The sequence below is a fragment of the Salvelinus fontinalis genome, chromosome 2 (genome assembly GCF_029448725.1).
Source record: "Salvelinus fontinalis isolate EN_2023a chromosome 2, ASM2944872v1, whole genome shotgun sequence".
Taxonomy (NCBI): domain Eukaryota; kingdom Metazoa; phylum Chordata; class Actinopteri; order Salmoniformes; family Salmonidae; genus Salvelinus; species Salvelinus fontinalis.
Genome location: NC_074666.1, coordinates 30547682 through 30573046, shown reverse-complemented (window position 1 = coordinate 30573046; position 25365 = coordinate 30547682). Strand labels below are relative to the sequence as shown.

Below are 25365 nucleotides of genomic sequence, written 5' to 3'. Positions count from 1 at the left end.
AGCAATTACAGCTGCAGGTCTCTTGGGGTATGTCTCTATAAGCTTGGCACATCTAGCCACTGGGATTTTTGCCCATTCTTCAAGGCAAAACTGCTCCAGCTCCTTCAAGTTGGATGGGTTCCGCTGGTGCACAGCAATCTTTAAGTCATACCACAGATTTTCAATTGGATTGAGGTCTGGGCTTTGACTAGGCCATTCAAAGACATTTAAATGTTACCTCTTAAACCTCCGTCCCAGTCAGGTGCCCCTTGCTTAGTGGTGTTGCAGACTCTGGGGCCTTTCAGAACAGGTGTATATATACTGAGATCGTGTGACAAATCATGTGAAAATTGAGGCGGTAGGTAGCCTAGTGGTTAGAGCATTGGACTAGAACTGAAAGGTTGCAAGATCTAATCCCCGAGCTGACAAGGTGAAAATCTGTCGTTCTGCCCCTGAACAAGGCAGTTAACCCACTGTTCCTAGGCTGTCATTGAAAATAAGAAATTGTTCTTAACTGACTTGCCTAGTTAAATAAAGGTAAAATATAAAAAATCTCTGGAAGACTGAAACAGGTTTCCCTCAAGAATTTCCCTGTATTTAGCACCCTACATCATTCCTTCAATTCTGACCAGTTTCCCACTCCCTGCTGATGAAAAACATCCCCATAGCATGATACTGCCATCACCATGCTTCACCATGGGGATGGTGTTCTCAGGGTGATGGGAGGTGTTGGGTTTGCACCAGACATTCCTTGATGGCCAAAAAAAAACATTTTAGTCTCATCATTTATTTGGGGAGTCTCCCACGTGCCTTTTGTAGAACACCAAATGTGTTTGCTTATTCTTTTCTTTAAGCAATGGCTTTTTTTGGCCACTCTTCCATAAGGTCCAGCTCTGTGGAGTGTACAGCTTAAAGTGGTCCTATGGACATATACTCCAATCTCCACTGTGGAGCTTTGCAGCTCCTTCAGGGTTATCTTTGGTATCTTTGCCCTCTCTTGGCAGGATTGTTGTGGTGCCATATTCTTTCCATTTTTTAATAATGGATTTAATGGTGCTCTGTGGGATGTTCAAAGTTTCAGATATTTTTTTATAACCCAACCCTGATCTGTACCTCTCCACAACTTTGTCCCTGACCTGTTTGGAGAGCTCCTTGGTCTTCATAGTGCCGCTTGCTTGGTGGTGCCCCTTGCTTAGGGGTGTTGCAGACTCTGGGGCCTTTCAGAACAGGTGTATATATAGTGAGATCATGTGACAGATCATGTGACAATTATATTGCACACAGGTGGACTTTATTTTACTAATTATGTGACTTCTGAAGGTAATTGGTTGCACCAAATCTTTTTAGGGGCTTCATAGCAAAGGGGGTGAATACATATGCACCCACCACTTTTCAGTTTTACATTTTTTTTGCATTTTTTGAAACAAGTAATTTTTTTCATTTCACTTCACCAATTTTGACTTTTGTATATATAAATTACAGGTTGTAAAGCAACGAAATAGGAAAAATGTCAACAGGGGTGAATACTTTTGCAAGGCACTGTAGCTCTGGGTGAGTGAATAGAAGTTTTAATCTGTAGCTAGTGTCAAACACCAGTGTTAAAGTTGACTTCTTATACTGACTGAATCATTAAAAATGCATAATACACAGTAAAACCGCTAGTTAAACATTTAAGGCCACAATGATAACTATGAAGTAACAGGCAATCTGTGCTCGGGTCATCTAAGATAAGATGAGACACATTCTCTGTCTTAATGTCACCCTGACAAACAGCTCTAGATTAGACACTTTCCTCAGTGGAAAGTTAATGCTTTTGAGAGTGTGGATAAGATAAAATGGGAATTTGTACTATTTAATGTCTCAGGTAGAATGCTCAACATACCAGAGCCAGAGACCAGAGGTTGAGCCTTGAAGGACAGAGTAAAGGCAGTGCAAACACATCCATATCCTCTGAGATTAGTGAAGAGGACTAGGGCACAGAGCTGAAGAACAACTCTCTAGGAATGAGAGACCCAATTTTTATGGAATGGTCTGCCTATCCATGTGAGAGACACAGACTCAGTCTCGACTTTTAAGTCTTTATTGAAGATCTCTTATCTCTTCAGTAGGTCTTATGATTGAGTGTAGTCTGGCCCATGGGTGTGAATGTGAACGGAAAGGCGCTGGAGCGACGAACCACCCTTGCTGTCTCTGCCTGGCTGGTTCTCCTCTCTCCACTGAGATTCTCTGCCTCTAACCTTATTATGGGGGCTGAGTCACTGGCTTACTGGTGCTCTTCCATGCCATCCCTAGGAGGGGTGTGTCACTTGAGTGGGTTGAGTCACTGACGTGATCTTCCTGTCCGGGTTGGCGCCCCCCTCGGGTTCGTGCCGTGGGGGAGATCTTCTTGGGCTATACTCGGCCTTGTCTCAGGGTAGTAGGTTGGTGGTTGAAGATATCCCTCTAGTGGTGTGGGGGCTGTGCTTTGGCAAAAGTGGGTGGGGTTATATCCTGCCTGTTTGGCCCTGTCCGGGCGTATCGTCGTACAGGGCCACAGTGTCTCCCGACCCCTCCTGTCTCAGCCTCTAGTATTTATGCTGCAATAGTTTATGTGTCGGGAGGCTATGGTCAGTCTGTTATATCTGGAGTATCCGGTGTCCTGTGTGAATTTGAAGTATGCTCCCTCTAATTCTCGCTCTCTCTTTATCTCTTTCTCCCTCTCTTTCTCTTCTCTCGGAGGACCTGAGCCCTAGGACCATGCCTCAGGACTACCTGGCCTGATGACTACTTGCTCTCCCCAGTCCACCTGGTGATGCTGCTGCTCCAGTTTCAACTGTTCTGCCTGCGGCTATGGAACCCTGACCTGTTCACTGGACGTGCTACCTTGTCCCGGATCTCCTGTTTTGGACTCTCTCTCTACCGCACCTGCTGTCTCTAACTCTGAATGATCGGCTATGAAAAGCCAACTGACATTTACTCCTGAGGTGCTGACCTGTTGCACCCTCTACAACCACTGTGATTATTATTATCTGACCATGCTGGTCATCTATGAACGTTTGAACATCTTGGCCATGTTCTGTTATAATCTCCACCCGGCACAGCCTGAAAAGGACTGGCCACCCCTCAGAGCCTGGTTCCTCTCGAGGTTTCTTCCTAGATTCCAGCCTTTCTAGGGATATTTTCCAAGCCACCGTGCTTCTACATCTGCATTGCTTGCTGTTTGGGGTTTTAGGCTGGATTTCTGTACAGCAATTTGTGACATCAGCTGATGTAAAAAGGGCTTTATAAATACATTTGATTGATCGAAATTTGATTGATTGGCTGGGCATGGCTCCCCAGTGGGTGGACCTATGCCCTCCCAGGCAAACCCATGATTGTGCCCCTGCCCAGTTGTGAAGTCCATAGATTAGGACCTAATGAATGTATTTTCATTGACTGATATCCTTTTATGAACTGTAACTCAGTAAAATCTTTGAAAAGGGTTTATATTTTTGGTCCGTATATATATATACAACGAGCTCTTTGTATGTGGCTGCTATGAAAATGAACTGTGTTTGCGTCTGATCAGGGGTGTATTCATTGCGCTGATTCTGTTGAAAAACATTTCTTAAACGGAAGCAAACAAAATGAAACAGGGATAAACATACACATTGTCACATTGATTACTCAACATTTTATGGACCTAGTTTGTCAATGATTGTCACGCCCTGGCCTTAGTATTCTTTGTTTCATTTATTATTTTAGTTAGGTCAGGGTGTGACATGGGGAAGGTATGTGTTTTTTGTATTGTCTAGGGTGGTTGTATGGTTTAGGGGGTTAAGTAGAGTAGATGGGTTAGTGTTCAGTGTAGGTGTCTAGGAAAGTCTATGGTTGCCTGAATTGGTTCTCAATCAGAGACAGCTGGTTATTGTTGTCTCTGATTGGGAGCCATATTTAAGGCAGCCATAGGCTTTAGCTGTTTGTGGGTAATTGTCTATGTTGAATGTTTGTTGCGTGTCTGTGCACTTATGTTATTTAGCTTCACGGTTGTTTTGTGTTTTCTCTCTCTTCTCAATAAAAGAAGATGTATTTTCCACACGCTGCGCCTTGGTCCACTGTCTATCAAGAAGACGATCGTGACAATGATGACTGTTGGAGGATTAACAGCCCACTGGGCACGGACGTGAATTCAACGTCTATTCCACATTGGTTCAACGTAATTGTGTTGAAATGGCATGGAAACAACGTTGATTCAACCAGTGTGTTACCAGTGGGAGATGACTTATTTACAGGCCTGCAGCCATCAACCATCAGCTTCCATTCATCTCAACTACACTCATGTACTGAGGTCACTGGTAAATCCATACTCTCCACTGCAGTCAATAGACAATTACACCCTCGTGCTCTAGTCAGCTATTGATTAACAAGAATGATTAACAAGAATGGTATTCAATATCATTCATGAAGTTGAATCCTGGCGTTTAGAGTATGAGTAAAACATTCTGACTCAAATAATGACAAAATAAATTATAATTCCAAGTGACACACAGTACAGACATGGAAAAACAGAATCGATAATTCACACACATCACACCAAAAAGTGTACATAAGTTGAAACAATCAAAAAACAATCAAGGAATCATCAGTGCCATAAGGTAATTAGTGTTACGTTAAAGTGATTAGAAAAATCTTCCTGATAAATTTTCTTCAGTTTCACAACTCTCAGCCATAGAAAACAGCAAGTGTAGTTCACTGTAGCATCAGTAAAGTCCATGTGAACCTGGAGTATATCCTGAGACAGGTTTATAGCTTTATAAGAGGTTGCAGTGTGAGTAAAAGACATTCCTCATAAAATATGTCACAAATATAGATATGCTCAATACTGTTTCAGGGAAACAATGATCCAACGCACGTTAAGATGACAGCAGTGCAATGACAGCAGATATCACATACAAAAGCCTTCCATTCCCTGCCAGTGTTGAAGGGTTCACACCAGTCTCATTGTCAGGTCCAAAAGACATGTTGAACATCCTTGGATGAGAGCGGCTGTGATGACATCACGGTCTTGCTTGCTGGGAGATGGAGAGTAGAAGGAACATGTTCAGTAGTCACATTACTAATAACACCATCCTACTCAATCCTTATTCTGACAGCTAGCTATAATTAGGTTTCACAGTTCTAAGTTGAACTAATGATACTGTATGTAAAATATCTAAATTAATATAAGTGCCCTCTGAAGCAGTACAGATGAAAATGATTGAATTCTTGATAGAATTCCACCCCAGTGCGGAGGTTGTGCATGTGTCTTCCCAGTGGTCCTGGGTGCTCCTTTCCCTACCTGCATCTTACTGTAGACCCAGGGCAGCAGGCGGCTGACATGACTGTAGACCCCCGGCATGTTCCTCCTGCCACAGCCTACCCCCCAGCTGGTCACCCCCATCAGGTACCAGCGCTGGTCTGAGTCCTTACACACCAGAGGACCTCCACTGTCCCTCTAGTGGAGGAAGGGAGCGGTAGGGGGAGTGGGAGATGGAAATGGAGATGAGAGGAAGATGGAGAGAAGAAAATGGAAGGAGCGACTAGAGCGACACAGGATGAGATTTGTGGACATCATGTAAGAAGCTGTGTGGAAGTAGCTACTGTCTGTGGTTCTCTGATGGGTCCTAGTGTCCTCTTTACTCACCTGGCAGGAGTCCTTGCTTCCCTTTATATCTCCAGCACACAACATGTTCTGAGAGACCTGGCCATTGTAGACTGTGTTTCTGTTACATACACTGGAGTCAATGATGTCCACAGTCACCTCCATAAGACTTGTGGATCCACGGGCTGAACACAAAGCAAAAAATCCAACAGATATCACCATACAGAATAACACACCAGATTGTTTTCTAGTCCTTAATTTCATCACATATCATGCTGTATTTTTATTTCCTCTTCATGTTCACCCCAATGTCAAACAGAACCTAACAGTCACCCCCCTGTGCCAGTCCCTGTGACTCTCACCTGTCCCCTGCTCTGTTGTCCCAAATCCAGAGGTCCAGCATTTTGTCCCAGGAGAGACGGTCTTGTCATAGGCAGGCAGGCACACAGGCTGGATGCTGTCTGAAACAACACACACACACGTTAATTATGACGATCAAAGATAATAGTGATCCAGTATGGTGTAATGTGGATCAGTAATCATGTAACATTATTAGGTGAAAGGTGAACTCACTGGAGTAGTCTATGTAATGTGTGAGTTTAAGCAGGGCAATGTCATAGTTGTTGGTGTTGTCATCATAGCTCTCATGGACAATGATCTTCTCCACCATCTCAGGGACAGGCAGCATCGTCTGAGAAACCATGCCCATGTACAAACGCCAGTTATTGGGCACCAGGTACGATGAGTCTTTCCTAGAGATAGAAGAGTTGTTAGGTAATTTAACTCCTCACTGATAACTGTTTTAGCCATGTTCATCCTAAGCACTGTTCAGTCTTAGCTAGCTCACTTTGGTTAGCTTTGTTCACTTCCAGATCTGTTCTGTCTTTGCATCTGTTCTGTTATAGCCCAGTTCTTTTGTCTTAGCATTGTTACATTTCAGGGCTATTCTGTATGTTCTATTTGATAATGTCATTACTGTTCTGTTTTACATTGTCTCATTACAGTTCCTTGTCCATTGTCTGCTGTGTTGTCTGCCGTACTGACCTGGGGAAGCAGTGGGCTGCTGTCACCACAAAGTCAGGAGCCACCAGGGTGCCTCCACAGGTGTGAAAGCCCCGAAAGTGGAGGCTGACCTGCCAAGGCCAATCGCCCAGATTCGCTGCAGAGCCCCCTATGATTCTGGACGACTGCTGCCGGCCACAGTCTACCATGTGGACAGAGAGAGGGAGTAAGTTGGTCCGTAGTCCTAATACAGCATGGGGATTTGTATTTGGTCCTCTGTTCATCAGGAGAGCTAGATGAAACTCTATCCAGCCTTAAAACACCACTGGTTGCCTTTGTGTATGAACTGTGAGAATGTAAAGACAGTTACTCACTGATACACTGCAGGGATACAGTGTCCTTGTTGAGGCAAGATGAGCTACTGAGCACAGACAGAAACGCACAGTTAAATCAGATCACCAATGAGGTCACATGTTTTATTTGCCTTACTCACGCCATCTAATGGTGACATTTTTGGCTCTGATAAATAATCAGAATATATACACACAAAATATATATATATATAAATAAATACACATTTAAATGTATTTATATATATTTTTGTGTATATATTCTGATTATTTAGGGGGTGCTTCAGCATCCCTACTTCCCGCAGCTATGTACATGTCAAAGTTTACTCAGTGTGTGACATATGCAAAGGGCTGTTGAGTATGTCCAGGAGCACTCACTTTACTGACACCTTTCCCTGGATGGTGTTGCAGGTCTGCCCTGTCACAGTGAGAGTGGTAGAGGACCCATCTTTCACACTGCTAGTGCTATGACTCCTAAATAAATAGATGCAGGGAGTTCATATACACGTCCCCACATCACTACCTCACACCACTAAACCCATTGATTATTGGTTATTGTACTGAAATATTGAGGGAACTAGCACACAAGCATGTCATGCACCTTTTATACATTCATTAAACTGTGTACATTATGAATAAAATGTGATTTGATTTTGATTTATTTGATGGTATGGTCACACAGGTTTGCACAGTTCAATCTTTAGACCAAAAGAGGGCAGCAAAACAGCGGAAGATCTTACGCTCTGAAGCCTAGTTGTGCACAGGTCTGGTCAGCCAGGCCCTTGTTCCAGCCACTGTAACATACAGGGAGGAAACTACCAACGCTGTTTGTCTTCACCTGGAGAGCCCCGTTCGACCCGAACCGTACTGGATAATACACAGATACATCCTTCAATTAGAACATCACTGGATCACACAGATACATCCCTCAATTACAACCGCACTGGATCACACAGATACATCCCTCAACTAGAACATCACTGGATCACACAGATACATCCCTCAACTAGAACATCACTGGATCACACAGATACATCACTCAATTAGAACCTCACTGGATCACACAGATACATCCCTCAACTAGAACATCACTGGATCACACAGATACATCCCTCAACTAGAACATCACTGGATCACACAGATACATCACTCAATTAGAACCTCACTGGATCACACAGATACATCCCTCAACTAGAACATCACTGGATCACACAGATACATCACTCAATTAGAACCTCACTGGATCACACAGATACATCCCTCAATTAGAACATCACTGGATCACACAGATGCATCACTCAGTTAGAACATTACAAATCCATTACAGATCCAGAAAGGATCCTTCTGTTTTCGTTACTGACAACAAAAACTAGGTGATAGCTATTAGAATACTGACAACAATTGGTCTCATCACTGCCCAGTTTGCATTCCTGTTGGCCATCACACTCCACAGTGTTGGAGGGACAGCTGTCTTTCTCCATCTCGCTGGGCTGGTAGGCTTCACTGCTGCTTAGGTGGCCAGACACCAGGGATGGGCCATAACATACTGGACAGAGGTCAAAGGTCAGAGGTCAAAGAGAGAGGCCAGAGGATATCCAGAGCCATGGAAGTCCCCATGGTAGTATACCAAAACAATGCAATATCATACCAGGTATATTACATTCACATCATACCCTTAATATGGAATTTATGATTTTGGAAATAGATGTTTCTGTCATAAATTCTGACATATTGTATTGTTACATTATGTCCGTGTTAAATGATGTTACATTATGTCCACATAATTGTACTGTATGGGTTCTCTGTAAGTTATTGGTCCAGTTACCCCCCAGCCAGAGAGCAATAACGAGGAAGACAAGTAGTAGGGTGGCTTCTCCTGATCCTCTGTAACAGTGGGAACTGTTCCCACACGTTAAGCTTTTCTTACGACAAGGGGCTGCAGGGGGGAGAAACAGGGACATTTTAGGTTTAGAAAGAGAGTGAGAGATGGAGCCCTTTCATAGAAAGAGTTGTAGTTATAGTTAGGGGAAGGAATATATGTTGAGGATTGAAAAAGTTAAAGGGAATGTGAGGAACTTACGGGTACTCTGAGAGACATGGATGACATTTGCATGTGGCATCGGCTGGTTGATGTAGTAAGGTTGGGAGGGGGTGTCAGACCACCCTCTTGTTCCCACCACATCTCCATACTGAGGAGGAGGCTGGGTGGGCACTACTGCTAAGTAGTATGGGGGTGGATGGTCACTGTTCTGTGGAGAGAAGGGAGTCAGGTAGATTTTCAATGGCATTAGTGGGCTACGGACGTGATCAAATTCTAAACACAGGCAGGGGATTGGAGGGACGCCATGTGCGACTGACGTGTTTTCCGTTTGCTCCCGTGGTATTTTTAAAGTTTATGTGAATTTTGCAGCAGAACCGTATTTATTTTCATATATTATTTTGGTGATCCCTTCCCGTAAAAACCAAGACTACTTTACTTCCAAATGTCAGCATGTCGACGAAACATAAGGCTAAAAGCATGACTTTGAGAAAACCCGGCCTACAAGACACACTCTCATCACCGCCCTCTCCTGAGCCTGACGGCCCGGGGACTGACACTTTACCCGGGGGGGCGGCTTGGCCTGGCGGCGCTGAAATGAACATTCTCGAGGCCATCAAACTACTACGCTCTGAGATAGTTGAAATGAAAACGGAGGTGGTTAATACGATTGAGGCCCGAATAAAGGAGGTTTCTGATACTTTAAAAGCAGATCTAACCATCCTGCGGAACGAGACGGTGCCAGCAATCACATCACTCAAAACAACAATGGCGTCGCACACTACAACGATTGCAGCACTGGAGACCTCCGCTACAAATGTCTCCGACTTAACTACATCCCTGGAGGCTGACGTGAAACGCCTCGCTGCGGATTTGAAAAAGGTGAAGGAGAGCTGTGTAAGTTTAGAGGGATTCTCTCGCCGCAATAACCTGAGACTTGTATCAGTCCCAGAGTCAGCGGAAATGCCTCGCGCCACGGATTTCGTTTCTGGGCTGCTGAAGGATGTTCTTGCCTTAGATGAAAAGCCCCTGATTGATCGTGCCCACCGGTCGCTTCGCCCAAAGCCCCGGGATGGGGAGAGGCCCCGTGACATAATTCTTCGAGTGCACTTTTTCCATGAGAAGATGGAGATTCTCCGACGAGCCCGCAATACCACTCTGAGCTTTCAAGGACAGAGCTTCTCCATCTACCAGGACTACTCCCCCACTGTTTCCAGGCAGCGCGCAGCTTTCGGGCAGGCCAAGCGACTACTTCGGGACCATCCAGGTGTGAAGTACGGTCTGCGATTCCCGGCCCGTTTATGGCTATCTCATGATGGTAAAGACTACACATTTGATTCTCCGGATGAGGCTCTCTCTCACATTCAACGTCACATCAAGAAGTCTTGAACTTGCTCATAGTTCAGCAACTGTTGCTTGCGAACTGTGGATAGTAAGTAACCCACCTGTGGTACAATTATGTTTAGCTACAACATGCTAATTTTGTATAGTTGGGGAGTTGGCGAACCCATTCAGGCTTATTTGATGTGATTAAATGTTTTGATCATCTAGTGTGCTTGCCTTACAAGCATTCAGTCATTTTAATTTCATTGTATTGAGGTTTTACTTTACTCCTGTGTTTCTAGGCTGTCTTGCTCACCTATTCAGTTTGTTTACATAGTGTCTCAGTGACTCAAAATATTCTTGGCTATTTGTTTACTGCATCCGTTTGCATTGACCCAGTAAACAGTAAAGGCTTCCCGAGGCGACACGTTTTTTGGGGTCCTCACTTAAATTTTAAAAGTTCTGAGCGTCATTTATGCCCAGCAAGCGTTCAACGTTGTGCACACGTTGTTTTTTGGTATTGGTTGTAAGCTGTCTCAGCATTCAACTAGACAACTATTATAATAATAATCATTATTATTATTTTTGATTGTCTTACTACGATTTCCTTACTTCAAATTAGGTCTTCGGCTGAGAGCCTTTATACATTTTATTTATTTTCTCTCTCAAATGCCTGTTATAAGACTGGGAATATAATTATATACATCTACAAGTGGTGCTTTTGTAATTTCGTTTGCACAAGGGATTCACTTTTATTTATTTTTATTTAAAAAATGATTCTCTTTTTTTTTTGCTGTTTGATCCACTAACAAAACGCGACTTTAAAGAGCGGGACTGTGGGTTTAGGTTTAAGACCGCACTCTCACAGACATACTGTGCGAAGAGAACATGTTCTATTTAGGCTTGGACCTCGTTTGGGGAGGTATTGTCTGGGATGGGGGGAGGGGGGGGGGGGGGGGTTGAATTGTTCAGTTCTAATGTTGTCATTCTGTCTTTTTCGTTTTTTTTTCTGTACTTTTTCCAAACATCTACCACCATACATTATTACTCTGAGACAAGTTATTCTGGGGTTTTTGGGCGCTCATTGCTTTTCCATTCTATGCTCTAATGACAGGGTTGTATAACGGGAATGCCCAGAGGGGCCGAAACAATGCGATCAAGTACATTTCGTGGAACATCAAAGGGGTTAATAACCCAGTGAAGCGTAAGAGGGTGTTGACACACTTAAAGGGTTTGAATGCAAATATTGCATTTCTACAAGAGACTCACTTGAGGACTGGTGAGCACTTTAGGATGCGTAGGGACTGGGTTGGTCAAGTGTTCCACTCTAACTTTCATAGTAAATCAAGAGGGGCTGCCATTCTGGTTGATAAAGCTACTCCCTTTGTAGCTTCTGAGGTTATCGCTGATCCTAAGGGACGATACATCATAGTAACCGGTAAGCTGTTTTCTACCCCTCTTGTGTTGGCTAGTGTTTATGCTCCCAATTGGGATGACACAAGTTTCATTTCTTCCTTTTTGTCTGCTATACCCAATTTAGATTCTCATTTGTTGATTTTAGGGGGGGATTTCAACTGCAAAATGTCCCCAGTTCTTGACAAGTCCTCACGAACAACTACAGGTCCATCTAAATGTGCCCTACTTATTCAAGCCTTTCTTCAGAAATATGCCATGTTTGAGGCCTGGCGTTTCCTACATCCTACAGATAGACAGTATTCCTTTTATTCTCATGTCCATCAAACATACTCCCGGATTGATTACTTCTTTTTGGACAAAAAACTTCTGCCTAACCTTCGGCAGTGTACTTACAAGAGTATTGTTATTTCTGACCATTCACCATTAGTGCTTGAACTAGAGTTTCCCCAGCGACCTCCTATGTGTTATCAATGGCGTCTCAACCCCATTTTACTCTCAGATAAGGAGTTTGTCAATTTCATTTCTTCTGAAATCACCTTATTCCTAGAAACTAATTCAACACCAGGTATGTCCTGCTCTACCATATGGGAGTCTCTCAAAGCATACCTACGTGGCCAAATTATCTCTTATACAGCCAACCAAAACAGAGTTCGCTCTCAGCGACTTCGGGACCTGAGCGAATCCATAGCCACATTGGATGAGAAGTATGCTACTGTTCCTTCCTCTGATCTGCATAAAGAGCGCCAACTACTCCAATCTGAATTTGATGAGCTTTCTACCAGGCAAGCTGAACAGTTTCTCTTGCGAGCTCGGTACAGAGTGTATGAACAAGGCGACAAGGCCAGTAAACTCCTTGCACATCAGATCCGTAAGTCTGAGGCCTCACGTTTAATCCCACAAATAAGGACCCCGTCTGGTGCCACCACAGTTATACATAAAGAGATCAATGATCAATTCAAACAATTTTACTCTGCGCTATACACCTCTGAATCCCCTCAAGACCCTTTGCTGATTGATTCCTTCTTTAATGGCCTGAATATGCCTTCAATTGATACAGACACCCATGACTGTCTAGAAGAAGAATTTACACCTGAGGAGATTGCAACAGCAGTGTCCGCAATGAAAAGTGGTAAATCACCGGGTCCGGATGGTTTTCCAACTGAATTTTACAGGACGTTTTCTGGCCTGCTTTGCCCATTCTTGTCTCGACTATTTGCAGAGTGCCTTGATACCTCAAAGCTACCGCCTACTCTTTATCAGGCTTCAATTTCATTACTATTAAAGAAAAACAAAGACCCCCTGGAATGTGGATCCTATCGCCCAATCTCGCTTTTAAACTGTGATTACAAAATTCTAGCCAAGCTTTTAGCCATCCGTATGGAAGGCTCGCTGCACCAAGTAATACACTCTGACCAGACTGGCTTTGTGAGAAATAGGCATTTGTTTTTCAATATTAGGCGCCTTATGAATATACTGTACTCCCCAGCGTCGGAGGACCCAGAGGTAGTGGTCTCACTTGATGCAGAAAAAGCGTTTGACCGCGTTGAGTGGGATTACCTAACAGCTACCCTTTATAGATTTGGCTTTGGTCCCAAATTCATTGCGTGGATAAAGATTCTTTATTTTTCCCCCATGGCTTCGGTACGGACTAACAACTTGTCCTCTGACTATTTTCCCTTGCACCGCGGATCCAGACAGGGCTGTCCACTCTCCCCCTTGTTGTTTGCTTTGGCAATCGAACCTCTCGCCATTGCACTACGCTCTAATGATGCCATTCAAGGAATAATCAGGACGGGCTCAGAGCAGAAAGTCTCGCTATATGCGGATGACCTCCTTTTGTTTATCTCTAACCCTGATACCTCATTGCCACGCGCCTTATCTGTTCTTAAAAGGTTTGGATCAATCTCAGGGTACAAGCTGAATCTAGGCAAGAGTGAGCTTTTTCCTGTAAACAAGGCTGCTTTAAAGTGCTCTTTTACAAGTTCTCAGTTTAGGATTGTCCGGGATCAATTCACCTACTTGGGAGTTAAAGTGACAAGGAAATATTCAAATCTGTTTCAGGAAAACTTGGTTGCTCTAGCAGACAGTTTGAAACAATCTTTTACTTTTTGGAAGTCGCTACCTCTTTCTCTTATCGGAAGGATTAATGTCATTAAAATGAGTGTGTTGCCCAAATTTCTATATTTATTTCAATGTTTACCCATTTTTATTCCAAAATCTTTTTTTATTTCACTGGATCAAACATTCATGCATTTCATTTGGGATGGCAAGGTACCACGGATTGGTAAAAAACATTTACAGAAGCCTAGGTCATTGGGGGGTTTAGCTCTACCAAATTTTCAGACATACTATTGGGCTGCAAATTTCAGAGCCCTTCTGTACTTGCTGCAGACTGATCCTACTGGCCCCAGACCACTCTGGGTCCAGATGGAGTCTGAATCGTGTAAACCTGCTGCACTTTCTTCTGTGTTGTGCTCGTCTCTCCCAGTGTCCCTAGGCAAAAGGTGTGTCAACCCAATTGTAAAGCAGTCTCTTAAAATTTGGAATCAGTTCCGTTTAGCCTTTGGCCTCCGAGGCTTTTCTCTATCAGGCCCAATCAATCAGAACATTTTATTTCCTCCATCTTTGAATGATGGGGCTTTTGGCATCTGGCACTCACTAGGCCTCTCCTCACTAGCCCAATTATTCTTTGATGACACATTTGCCTCTTTTGCTCAGCTACAGGAAAGGTTCAACCTCCCCCAATCCCACTTTTTCCGCTATCTCCAGACTAGGAACTTTGTCAGAGCTAACACACCTGAATTTCCCCATAGGCCTGCGAATACAGCTATAGAGAGCATCTTGGAGCTGAACAAGCTTCCTAGGGGCACAATTTCAGATGTATATGCAATCATTCATGACTTACAGAACCCCTCTTTGGTGCCTTTAAAGACTCGATGGGAAAAGGATTTGGGGGAGGAACTTGGGGAAGACACCTGGGAATCTGTACTGCGCAGGGTGCATTCGTCCTCTTTTAGCACTAGACACAGCCTCATTCAATTCAAGGTGGTTCACCGTATCCACTGGTCTGGGGCCAGACTTGGAAGAATATTCTCTGATTTTGATCCTACCTGTGTCAGATGTAAAATTGAACCAGCCACACTGTTGCATATGTTCTGGGGCTGTCATAAACTGTCAGGTTTCTGGGAATTAATATTTAAATGTTTCTCTGATATATATGACACTGTTATAGATCCGTCTCCCCTTACAGCCCTTTTTGGTGTACTGCCCATAGGTACCCCCCTGTCAAGAATCCAGTCGGACACTGTTGCTTATACAACTCTTTTAGCTAGACGGCTAATACTACAGAACTGGAAGATGGCAGCTCCCCCATCTTATACATATTGGGTGAGAGATGTGTTGTGCTCTCTGAAACTAGAAAAAATTCAATTCAATTCACGTGGGAACCCCAAACTGTTTAATGAGGCTTGGGCTCCATTCCGGTGTTACTTTAAACAGTCCATCCTCTGATGGCATTCCTATTAAAACCAAAATAAGTCTGTATTTGACCCCCCTGTGACTTACTTAGGGGTTGGATGAGCATTTCTCTGTGTTTTTTCTGGGGGGGGGGGGCATTAAGGCTGATGTGCTTATTGATTGTGACCTGCGGATGCCTTGTTCATCTTGCCGGGGCAGAGACTAAGGTGTGAGCTTGTTTTTCCCAGTTATTTTTATTTTTAAATTTTGTTCACGCCTACATAAAATTATTATTATTCATTTTTTATTTTAAAGCATTGTAAACTTTTCATTTTTGGTCCAGTGGATGGTTGGTCTGTGGCCTTGACTGTCTGTGAGTGGTTGCATTTCTCCACCCCATCCCTTGACTGTTTACAGGAACAATGGTGAGGTGGTTGCTCTGTCCCTATACTATAGATTGCCCCTTTAACCTTTGTAGCCTTCTGCCTGGTGTGTTTAACTTGTCTAAAGTATGGTATCTTTAAAGCTATTTTTTTTAAATGTATTATTTGTTGTTTTTTTTCTAGTTGAGTATATTATTTATATTGCTTTGTCTTGTCTGTGTGTGTAAAACTTAATAAACAGAGTTTTCAAATTCTAAACACAGGCAGGACTTCTATGATTACATCTGAAGTTTAACTCTAGCCGAAATCCTACCCGACCCTGAACTATAAAAAAGACACAACTGATGAAATATACAGTGCATTCGGAAAGTAGTCAGACCCCTTACTTTCCGAATGAACTGTATGTACAGTTACAGCTTTATTCTAAAATGGATGGAATCATTTTTTACCTCCTCAATTTACACACAATACCCCATAATGACAAAGTGAACTGGGAGACTAGTCAGGATTGAGGGAAAGATGAACGGAGCAAAGTACATAGAGATTATGGTAGAACATTTACAAGATTATGTTGTAATACTCTCTCATCGATGAGTACTCAAGCCTCTGGGGCTTGCTGGCTTGGTGGTAAAACCTACAGCCTGCGTTCCATAGAATGAGTTGGCCTCTGTGTGGCCCCAGATAGAGATAGCCTGAAGGAGTAGAACAAACCCCTCTTTGTCTCTAATCATCTTTGCATCTGAGACACTAAGCTGGGGGGTAAAACAACACCTGGTGCACATAACTCACAAGATGAACCCAAGATAGCTTGTGATGCCCCAAGCTGCCGGGGAGGGGTGGAACCAGCCATGGCTAAGCATTTTTAGTGTCAGCTATATAAGAACCATGATTCCTCTATAAAGTTGGGCTCTCAACGATCACCGATGGGGTGGTCGTTGACCAACTCCATTATTGCAATTCTTAATCAATAAAAAATCTTGATTGTTTGAAGAAATAATAAGTCTCTCTCACTTAATAAAGAATTTTCCACGACAAGATTCTTGATGAAAACTTGTCCAGAGCGCTCAGGACCTCAGACTGGGACGAAGGTTCACCTTCAAACAAGACAATGACCCTAAGCACACAGCCAAGATGACGCAGGAGTGGCTTTAGGACAATTCTCCGAATTCCCTTGAATGGCACAGCCAGAGCCCGGACTTGAACCTGATCGAACATCTCGGGAGAGACTTGTAAATAGCTGTGCAGCGACGCTCCCCATCCAACCTGACAGAGCTTGAGAGGATCTGCAGAGAAGAATGGGAGAAACTCCCCACATACAGGTGTGCCACGCTTGTAGTGTCATACCCAAGAAGACTTGAGGCTACAATCGCTGCCAAAGGGGCTTCAACAAAGTACAGAGTAAAGGGTCGCATGTAAATATACGCATGTAAATATGATAATTATTTTTATAAAAACCTGTTTTTGCTTTGTCATTATGGGGTATTGTGTGTATAGATTGATGAGGGACATTTTTTTAAGTCCATTTTAGAATTAGGCTGTAACGTGACAAAATGTGTCAAAAGTGAAGGGGTCTCAATATTTTCCAAATGCACTGTATGTTTGGCTGCATTTCAGATACATTTTTGAACATTTTAATGTTGCAGTGATATGACTTAGGCCTAGCGTTTGAGCGAGCGAGAGAGAAAATTATTTTGATCGCAAGCCCTGATCCCAATGACTCGACTGCACCCGCACGAAGAGAAAGCAAAATGCTATTTTTCAGGGATTCACAAGGATCATTTGAATTTCCTGAGTGATCAAGTTAAGATCCAACATCTGTATGACAAACATTGATTTGCGGAAGGTGTTTTTGTAAGTCCATGGCATGTTCTTCGCAATATTCTAACACACACACACATCAGCATCACAAGCATGTTGTAAAGGTTGTTATGGTAATGTGAGCAATCCTGAGAAGTGTTGCACCAATACGTCTACTCAGTGGATCCAACCCAACAATCTACTCAGTGGATCCAAACCAACAATCTACTCAGTGGATCCAAACCAACAATCTACTCAGTGGATCCAAACCAACAATCTACTCAGTGGATCCAAACCAACAATCTATTCAGTGGATCCAAACCAACAATCTATTCAGTGGACCCAAACCCGAATGGCAAATTACTGATCAGTAAAACACAAATGAATTTACTAGCAAACATTGAAAGTCAAGATACAATTACATAAATACTAATTTAAATGCCTCAAACTTCTACTAATCTCACATTTAAATAAAAAATGCATGGTCTATCAGCCATACCAGGCACAAAACTAGACCTGGCAATGTTTTGTTCCCAAACCAAGTAGGAACAAAAGTAAAAAGATCAATATTATCCAATAGACATGTCCAATGAGTTATAGAAGAGAGTAAATCCAATTACCTGGTCATGTTCCATCTGTGTGTGGAGGCCTGGGGTCTGAGGCCTGGGGTCTGAGGTGGTCTCACTGGGGTCTGGGTCACTTCTACAGGAGAAATCCTATAGCTTCGTGAGTCTCTGTCCGGTCTCTGTCTGTTCCACAGGCATTGGAATCCAATCCTCTCCCCCTCCACCTCCTTCTTTCCTTTTCAATACTGGCCCAACTGGTTCCACCATGGAAAGTGGGTGACACACACAACAGCCAGACACACTTAACTAGTTGTTTTTTTAATGTTATTTTCTAAAGAGATAATTTGAATGACCTAATACAATTACAATGCAATATCTTATGTTAACTATGAAGATAAACACAAATTCACTCCATGAATGTTTAGTAAGATTATTTTACTTTTTTATTCAAAGTTTATTGAGATAAAGACATGTACACATTGAACAAACAATCATCCGAAGCATTGCACAATAGTATTTATGGCTTACGAAAATGTTAAACTCCAGTCAAAACAAATAAAGAAAGAAAGAATAACACACAAAGCACAAAAAGCCACTTCTACCTCTATCAATGACGCCACAACAAAAATAGCTTATTTGAGTATGCTCCTCACATGAAGTCACATGTTTGCTGTCATGGATCTGAAATAGACAAAACATGTACTTTTTCAACACTTGTCACATTCTGGATCAAGTGATTTATGTCAGTGTGACAGGTCCTGTAAGATGTTGATTTGTACAAACAAGGACTCAACTACACTTGTTGTCATTACAGGAATAAAACCATCCCAACTGAGGACAATGTTTTTTAGAGTAGAACAATTACTATCACTGCTCTACCAAAACCATTCATGTACATGCAACTCTCCTGATGAGAGAATGAGAATAATAAACTAAAAGTATATTGTTGTCTACAGTTGCTTACAGAGAGTCCAGATGACATTGTTCTCTGTATTTTACTTTGAGTGGAATTTATTTTTCAAATGACAAAAAAGGAGGGGCATTTCTGCTCAACGGGTCAGCAGGACAGTATTAAGTTTCAATGATGCCTGGCCAGAGGTTGTTTCTGTGGACAAAGAGAGAGAAGAAGGGTATGACTGTATGACTATGAGTGTGTGAGTGTGAGTGTGAGTGTGAGTGTGTGTCAGTGTCAGAAGTCCTCACAAGGATAGTAAAACAAGGAAACCCCGGACAAGTAGGGACATTTTGCCTGTCCCCAATGAGGAAAAGGCTATTTTAGGTTTGTTTAGGATTACAATTAGGGTTAGGTTTATGGGTTAGGGGTTATGTTTAGGGTTAGGGAAAATAGGATTTTGAATAGAAATCAATTGTTTGGTCCCCAAATGGTACAGTAAACCAAACATGTGTGTGTGTGCCTGTGTGTGTGTATCAGATTGTCCACTGTGTTTGGATAGCTCAGACAAATATATTTTTGTATGTACATTTGAATATTATAAAAGCATATAACAAAGACAGTGGTAGTGTTCTCTTCTCTGTACACCTCCAAGTGGCCACATTTTACTACACCTACAGCAGGGCTCTCCAGCCCTGTTCCTGGAGAGCTACTGTCCTGTAGGTTTTCGCTCCAACCCTAATCTAGCGCACCTGATTCTAATAATCAGGTTTGGATTGGTGCAAAAACCTACAGGAGGGTAGCTCTCCGGGAACAAGGTTGGAGAGCCCTGACCTACAGTGACCATTCAATGGCTCATCTGCTGTTTCAACTGAGAATTACACATATGACAGAACAAAACAATCATAACTCCAGGACTGATCAATGAGGAAAATAAAAATGAATGTTAAATTAAATTAGAATGTCATACATAAACAACAAATCTTCTGTACCATCATTCACCAAATAATTACATTAAACCCTACATTCTGTCATTCAGGGCTTTACTATAAGAATGTGGACCTCAGTCAGTCCCGTGGAATGGAGGGAAGCCTGCATTGGACTAACAAGTAGATACTGTTCTGAGAGAAGAACAGCACATTGGAGAGGGGGGTGGAAAATGGCTGTTAAATAGTTTTTATTCGACCCTTGGTGGGAGCAGGAGTAAGACCAGATACAGGCTCTCCTGTGTTTCTACAGGAGCTGCTACCTGCACAGACCTTCAGAGGGTTTGGGGCTACAGTGGAGCAGAGGCAGGATGTTGATGAGTAAGCTACTGTACATGTGGGATTGACTCTGCTCTTCTAGGGCCAGGAGGACTGCACTGGGATATATGGGCGGGATGGGGGAGGGCAGTGTTAACCACAGTCTGTATTGTACAGTATCCTTTTTATTTGATTGAACCTTTATTTAACTAGGCAAGTCAGTTAAGAACAAATTCTTATTTACAATGACTGCCTACCCCGGCCAAACCCGGACGACGCTGGGCCAATTGTGCGCCACCCTATGGGACTCTCAATCACGGCCAGATGTGATACAGCCTGGATTCAAACCAGGGACTGTAGTGTCACCTCTTGCACTGAGATGCAATGCCTTAGACTGCTGCACCACTCGAGAGCCCACATGAACACATGTAAGCTTCTCTCTTTTTTTGTCTTGGGCTGTTGTGTGATAAAGCTATGTTGGCAGGTGAATAACAGCCCTAGATGTAAAATAAGTGTGCTTTTGACAACCCTGTCAGAGCATAAGTCAAGTAGTTAATGAAAAGGGATATACTGTCAAATAAACCAATAATATAGATAATGATAGTATATACCTGAGCTATCCCAGTAATATACAGTAAGCACATTTACAGTAAGCACACCACATCCCCTCACCATGTACTGTTAGTCTATATGTCCAAATCCAGATAATTTACAGTGGGATGTGATGTACTCGCATATATCAGTCAATAATACCTTATGTACAGTGGTTTACTCAAATGGGATACTAGAATCATCACAGTAGAGATCAATAAGGTATTTTGACAACTATGTGATAGACAAGCAGTTGTTACAGGCTTTGGTTTTTTCATTTATATTTCGAGGTTGGACGTTAGCAAGTTAGCATGTAGGGCGCACCTCGTTAGTCAGTATGTGTTACACTTGTGTTGGTTACCATCCCATTAGTGGGAAGGTGTTTCACCTGTGCTGGACTTTAGTTGGCACGACCCATTTTATGTTTCGAGAAAAATAATCCTTTATCAGAGCTTTGTTTTCTCTTTGCACCGCCATTTTGGTTTGTTTCCTGTCTTTAAGTTTGGTGCGTTTTTTTTTATTTTGCTTGCCTCTTCTTTAGTGGGCGCCTTTTAGGTTTCAGTAGTTGCTAGTCAACTTTCAGTGGACACCCCCATGAGTGTCTTTCAGAACCCCTCCTGTTGAGTTTTGGTTGTATGGTAGAAAAATTACAAGATTGTTTTAATACTGTTTATGCATCAAATTAGGTTTGATGAGTACCCTCTCATCTGTGGGACTGAGTTGGGCTTCTGGGGCTTGATGTTACAATTGCTTTATGATGGCTTGGTGATATAACATGAAGCCTGCATTCCATAGAATGAGTTGGTGTTTGTATACTGTGAGGTGCCGGGGAGGAGATGTCTCTGGTGTGAACGGCTGATGGGAGGAATCTTGTCTTAGGGGCCAAACCCTGGTTGTTATACAATTGGAACAGTCTTCACAGTGAATGCTATCTGGCTGGGGGATACTCCTTTCTCACATACAAATCGTAACCTTTTGACCTATTTCAGACATCTGTTTGTCACATATTCAGGAGGATGTGTCTTAACTATAAAATACTGTGGTTCAGTTCTGCTCGTTGAGCTCTCGGCATCACACTTCAGAGTGTGGGATTGACCAGCTTCATCGTTGCAATAATTAATCGATATTAAATAAAGATGCTTGTTTGAAGAAATGAGTCTCACTCTCACAACATTTGTTAGTCAGTCTTAGTTTTCCCTTCTGTTTGAGTGACATTTTTGGTTTTCTTGCTGGGGAATGTAACCGCACTGGGCCTGTAGTGCTGTAGTATAATTAAAGATAGTTTCTCAATGAAGACATCCCGCTTTTTCTTTTTTGCTCCCCAATTTTGTGATAAAGTTGGTAGTTAGTCTTGTCCCATTGCTGCAACTCCCGTACAAACTCGGGAGAGGCAAAGCTTGAGAGCCATGCGTCCTCCGAAACACGACCCTGCCAAGCCGCACTGCTTCTTGACACACTGCTCGCTTAACCCGGATGCCAGCCGCACCAATGTGTCAGAGGGAACGTGGTACAACGTCGCAGCTGGGAGACCCCGGGTCTGTAGTGATGCCTCCTGCACTGCGATGCTGTGCCACTCGGGAGGCCCACCGCTTAGGCTGTTACAATTTTTTTGAATGGTCATAGTTCTGGTCTGCTTAAAGGGCTACTGCAGTTCTTGATTTGGCCTTGTTTTAGATCTGGTTAATTAAGAAATGCTAGCGGCCGTGACTGAATTCAAATGTGAGTTGGTTTCGGGGTGTGGTTTGATGTAGGTGTCTCGTGTGTTTGCAGGTGGGAAAAGTTAGCTAAATAATTGTGCTAATTTGCTTCAGCATGGCAGTTATTTAGACTATCCAAAGTCTAACCATCTCCAAGGTTAGTTGGGAACCGTCAATTTACACAATGTAAATGACAATTTATAGATGCTTTGAGGTTTAAATCATTGAAATTTGGAGCTATTGGGATTTTTATATTAGAGATCCAAAGTCAACCCAAATATATCACAGGCATTACAATAGGGTCTTGTGCAGCTGCACTCCAAATTGATGATTTAAAGCCAATTTAGTACTACCACTGCAGATGTCAGATTGACCATGCAGAGCGTTTTACTTGTGTGCTGCCAGCTGTGGGCAGGTTTGAAACAACCCAACCTTAATTTACGTTGTGATGCAGTCACAACCGACTTTATCACCAAAATGATCCTATTTACACATCGTAGGACATTTTGACAGAATTTTTTTTTTTGACTCATACTGTAGATGCCACACCTGGTTTTCTAAATGAGAAGTTGTTTTTTAGGGGTAGTTTCTCTTTAACGGTTGGCTCTTGCATAGGCACCAATGTGAGGGAGTTATTTTACACTGGCCTGGTTTTTTAAATCCGGGCTCGTCGCGAAAGCGGGGAGGGAGGAGCACCCTTCTCAAATCAAACAGTAATCTGCACAAGTCGGCCATGTTGTCAACAAGCATGCTGCATCGTCCAGAATCTCTTTTCCATTAAATAAATGTGAGAATTTAAGCTAGTTTTCATTGGGAAGACAGTGTTTTTATTTTTAAAAATGTATCCTATTTACTACATCTGCTTAATTATTTTTGTTTTGAGACTACTTTGCTGTCGGACCGAGCAGGCACCTGGATCACACCCAGGAGGCAGCCTGGTTCCAAATCAAATGCAATCAAATTTCAGATGATGCAAAACACACCTACACAGGCGTGATTAATCAAACCCCCTCATTAGCAGCTGGGTCTGGCCTGCTTAGCTAATTGACTGTATATGAACCAGAAAAAAAAGGAGCGAGTGAGATGTTTCGCTTCGTCTCCCGTCTCTGGTATTATCCCGGCCAGGGCACAAAAAAATCCTGATTCCACTAATCACCTCACCTCCTTACACCAAACCAATTAGCTGATCAGCTAAGGTCCTGCCCTGACTGCTGATTGGTCACATGAAGTGGTTGTGAGAGTAATGGCATTGTGGCATCTGTCTGTTTGGAGGCTATTTTCTAGAGCTTGGCAGAGGCCCCACCTGACTCATCTGGAGAGAAGCTGATAGAGAGAACATCAGAGCTGAGTGAGAACAGCTTGGTGGGCACATAGTAAGATATGAGAACGGAACATAGTGTGTTTCACTCTACAAGTGTGTATATAATGAAAAATACAGATTTTCATAAATGTTAGAGGTTAAGATACTGTTTCTACTGTTGAGCCCCTGTGCCCCCCTCCCTTTATATTCACATACACTACTGTTAAGAGCACCAAGCCCACACATTTAGATCTGTCTCGAGGTGAGTTAAAACAGATTGCTGTATATTGCCTGGAGTACCACATCATACTGTAGCCTGTGTATTATTATTATTAGTAGTAGTAACAAATAGGAGAGGAACCTTTTTATATATATATATTTTTTTTACAACTGACTTCTTTAACTGTCCTCACCTCTCTCACACCGATGGCTCTGATCATGCCTCAACGCCAGAAGAGGCCGATTATGGTGGCTCGGAGGGACCAAGGAAACTAGAGGCCTAAGAAGATGACCCCTATCACTGTCTGTTGTGTACTGTTCACACTGGGGATATTGGCCGTGGGCGCTTACTTCAGTATTTCTCCTCTCCATCTCATGTCTCCAAAAACTAAAGTCTAAAGTTTCTCTAAATCATATTCCTGTTGTAATGCACATTTGTGGCCTGCTGGAGGTCATTTTGCAGGGCTCTGGTAGTGCTCCTCCTTGCACAAAGGCGGAGGTAGCGGTCCTGCTGCTGGGTTGTTGCCCTCCTACGGCCTCCTCTACGTCTCCTGATGTACTGGCCTGTCTCCTGGTAGCGCCTCCATGCTCTGAACACTACGCTGACAGACACAGCAAACATTCTTGCCACAGCTCGCATTGATGTGCCATCCTGGATGAGCTGCACTACCTGAGCCACTTGTGTGGGTTGTAGACTCCGTGTCATGCTACCACTAGAGTGAGAGCACCGCCAGCATTCAAAAGTGACCAAAACATCAGCCAGGAAGCATAGGAACTGAGAAGTGGTCTGTGGTCACCACTTGCAGAATCACTCCTTTATTGGGGGTGTCTTGCTAATTGCCTATAATTTCCACCTTTTGTCTATTCCATTTGCACAACAGCATGTGAAATTTATTGTCAATCAGTGTTGCTTCCTAAGTGGACAGTTTGATTTCACAGAAGTGTGATTGACTTGGAATTACATTGTGTTGTTTAAGTGTTCCCTTTATTTTTTTGAGCAGTGTATATATATACCCATTGATTCTTGAAGAATGTAATTTATCAATGCCTCGTAAACTGAGTTTAACTGTTGTACCCCATCCGAACATAATATACTTTGGCTTAAAACAAGCTTAATCTTTGTCAACAAAGTAAATATACACAAACATATAGTCCTAACATGGTTCAAAATACAATTTTGATATCATGGAGGTCACCCCATCCCTCAGCTTTTTACTGAAATGGGTGGGGAATTGGCTTTATTGTTTCAACTGCCGATTGCCTCTAACTCATCCTCTTTCTCTGCTCAGTGTGGTTGGTGGAGGACAAAGTGGACGCGTTTCAGGTAAAGCTACTCCACCATTACACACAGGCCTACAAAATGTCTACCTTTAGTAAGTTTGCTAGACTATCACACTAGCAATGTAGTCATACTTTGCATTTATCTGTCTTCTAATGCCATTTCTTTTGCTCTCACTCCCTCTTTCTCTCCCAGGGTGACAGGAACACGAGGGGACTCCCACTGTCTGGTTTT

The 25365-nt window shown here is 42.9% G+C and overlaps 1 protein-coding gene across 1 annotated transcript; it reads right to left on the bottom strand.

Moving 5' to 3' along the window:
• Nucleotides 1-4488: 4488 nt before the first annotated feature.
• LOC129816348 (transmembrane protease serine 13-like) lies at nt 4489-18089 on the bottom strand. The gene is made up of 13 exons (XM_055870736.1): nt 17964-18089; nt 9011-9179; nt 8756-8866; nt 8327-8476; nt 7671-7797; nt 7309-7404; nt 6955-7001; nt 6623-6782; nt 6152-6330; nt 5941-6039; nt 5621-5763; nt 5276-5431; nt 4489-5009 (listed from the first exon to the last, which is right to left on the bottom strand). The coding sequence occupies exons 1-13, from the start codon at nt 17976-17978 to the stop codon at nt 4995-4997; spliced, it is 1467 nt and encodes a 488-aa protein (XP_055726711.1). The 5' UTR covers nt 17979-18089; the 3' UTR covers nt 4489-4994.
• Nucleotides 18090-25365: the final 7276 nt, after the last annotated feature.